The 3,000-nt window shown below is 34.8% G+C and overlaps 1 protein-coding gene across 1 annotated transcript in view; it reads right to left on the bottom strand.

The window, feature by feature from the left end:
• The window catches only part of LOC106687661 (tachykinin-like peptides receptor 86C), a 49,924-nt gene extending 49,143 nt beyond the window's left edge, over positions 1 to 781 (bottom strand). The window contains exon 1 of the mRNA XM_067047343.1: positions 607 to 781. Coding sequence (XP_066903444.1) covers positions 607 to 707 — 101 coding nt within the window. The 5' untranslated portion in view covers positions 708 to 781. The remainder of the gene's footprint in view (positions 1 to 606) is intronic.
• Positions 782 to 3,000: the final 2,219 nt, after the last annotated feature.

Genomic DNA, 3,000 nt, shown 5'->3' with positions numbered 1-3,000 from the left:
GTCTTAGTTTTCTTAAAAAGGAATGGTCTTTTGAATAAGATTTAAACCAGAAAATCTGTTATACGTAATAAAAAATACCAAAAAAAGTAATTATTTAAATTTTTTTCCGAAATTATTTAAAGAGAAAAATAAAGTGAAATAGAATTATAAATATAAACGAAATAGAATTATAAATCACGAAACATGGGCGTTGATGACCTCAGGGTTTTACGCCCTAAAGCCCCAGACAATCGCAACAAGTATGGGTCCGTGCGATGAGTAGCACTTTAAAGTGTATTATTTCGAAAATGGAAAATTTTAGTGCTTTAAATCGCTGGGTACGGTCAATTGAGGTCCACATTTTGGGTGCATGATGTAAATGAAATTTCCCAAAAAAGCGATGGAAGTAAGTTTAATTTATTCAGTACTTATAAAAACTTAAGTAAATGTATGGTTTATACATCATCTCGAAATTAAAAGTAATTGTTACTATTTGATTTTAATTTATTTTCAGATCTATAATTGTAAATATTTTTCTGTATTTCATTAGTTAAATGGCCGATAAAAATCTCAAAGACTATATATACATATATGTAATATAAATACATTTATATATATTTCTCTCACCTGTGAGTGAGTGTTGTCGAGAAGATTAAGCAGGGCAGTCCTATGAGAAGGCTGGTAGCCCAGATCACAGCTATCCCCAACATGGCGCTCGACTTGGTCATTCGAGGCTGCAATGGTCGTATTATGGCCAGGTACCTGCAACAAGGGCAGATTATACATTGTGTTAGTAAACAAAAGATTAAGAAAATCTATCTACTATATAATATTATAAGAGAGAGCCTCTGTGTAGGGTGATGTAGTATGACACTTAACAGTCGTTACGATGCAGTGTGACAGTTTACAGTCGTTATGGTAAGTGTGACACTTTACAGAACCTGTAGATATTGCCTTAGCCTATTCTATGGTACAAACTGAATAATATTTGCGATAACAGCATTTATTATCGTGGTAGTATATTCATCACCAAATGTTCGCGACTTCCTTCAGGTATCCGGAATGTATGTTGAATTTTATTTAATTAGTGTGGAACTTGGGAGGGGGGGGTTCAATTGTGAGGCTTTTCTGCTTATTAATGAGCACTTATATTTTATGAGACCAAGTAAAATCCCAGAGGGGGCAAATTGGTTAGTATGTTAGTAAGTGATTATTAATTATAATGTCAAATAGAAATGGATATCAGGTGGTATCATATGTGAATATATAGTATCGCTTGTCTAGTGAGATTTTCGCCGCCGCGGTGACGTCTTCTATCTAGCCGCTTCCCTCTTCCAGGTTCAGCGGTGGGCGGAATTGGTGAAAAGCATGTATTTCGCTTCATATCTCAATGAAGGGTTGCTTCTCCCTCAGAGGCTGGCCTGTATGTCCTCAGCTCTGGCGTGGCAGTAGGGGAAAGTAGGGGGGTATTTTGGGTAATGTATTGTAAGCAACTATATTTTAAAACATTGAGGTTTTTTGGATTTCATGTCCTATTGGTTGATTGAAAAAGCACTTCTGACTGGCCGGAGCATGCGTAGTCTTTAGAACAGTCTTTATGTTACAGAAATGGTTAAAAAAACATCGATGTTGACAAACATCGATGTTTTTTGGTCGATGTTTTTTTAACATCGATTTTTTAGTATTTTTGTGTTAGTATGTTTTTTTTATCAATGTTGCATTCTTTTTTGCAAAAACCACTTCCGACTGGCCGGACTGTACGTCGTCGCTGGAACAGACCTTGAGTTACTGAAATGGTTGTTCAAAAACATCGATGTATTTTTGGCAAAGATTTGAATGCAATGGTATTTTAATATTATGCAAAGATATTCTAAAACATCGTTGTTTTTCTAGTCGTAATTTATCTCTATCTAACGACATAGCGTGAAGGTTGGAGGTACTTTATTATTCGACTACTTTGTTGATAGGAATCTATTTATACTGTAAATTTTTGGTTTTCATTTAGTTACTTTTGGAAAAAAAATGAAAAATTGGGACAAAACAACGATGTTTAGAAAACATCGGCTTAAAAACATCGATGTTTAGAAAATATCGGCTTAAAAACATCGATGTCAAAAACATCGATGTTTTCGAAACATCGACATCGATGTCGCATCCCTAGTTCCCACCCCCTCTCAGGGCCTTGGGGAGACGCTCACCTAGTGGGTGTTGTAACTTATAATCAATGAGAAATGGTATTTCCGACGCCCCTTTTTGGATCAAGTGGGGGCAGAAGTGAATTGAAGAGAAGACACAGAAGTGAGAAGGCCGAAGAGAGGGCAAGATGCACTTTGACCAGGCGAAGTCCTTGAACGGCTATGAGACCTGGGCGCCATACCTAATGAACAAGATGACACTCCCGTTACTACACACCACGGCATAAATCAATCAACTCAGCACTCATTCAGATATATATCAGTAATAATGTAATAATCATATTTTATGGCATACCATTTATCTGGATCATTTAAATCATAGAAATTAATTGTAAATAAATACTTATTTCCTTTTAGTACAAGAGCCGGGAAGAAAAAAAGGCAGTTATCTCACCCCAATTTTTGATTAGTTTAATGAAAACAATGTATAATTACTAGTCAAAACTGATGAGTCTGCCAAGTATAGGTAGGGGGAATAAAAAATGGCGACTGTTTCAAAACCTTAAAAAACACTAATTTTTCATTCGGAGCTCTATATCTTAAAAACTACCAATAATACTAGAAAATCTAAGAGCACATTATTTAAAGAAGAGTAAATTTACTGAAATATTAGCCTTAAAAGAGCTATTTAAGTCCAATAGTTCTCGAGATATAGCTTTTTAAAAAGCAAAATTTCTTTAAAATCTACTGAAAGATTAATAGTTAATTTATTTTGAGAAATCTATATCTCAGGAACTATGTGACGTACAGATGTCTATTAGCACTCAAATTATAGATAGTATAATGGACTATAAAGAAGTTTATGACCTTTACGTCCGTAGGAATA

Source organism: Halyomorpha halys, unplaced genomic scaffold (genome assembly GCF_000696795.3).
Source record: "Halyomorpha halys isolate HHAL.00 unplaced genomic scaffold, Hhal_1.1 Scaffold39.1, whole genome shotgun sequence".
NCBI classification, from domain to species: Eukaryota; Metazoa; Arthropoda; class Insecta; order Hemiptera; family Pentatomidae; genus Halyomorpha; species Halyomorpha halys.
This window is presented reverse-complemented; position numbering and strand designations above follow the sequence as displayed.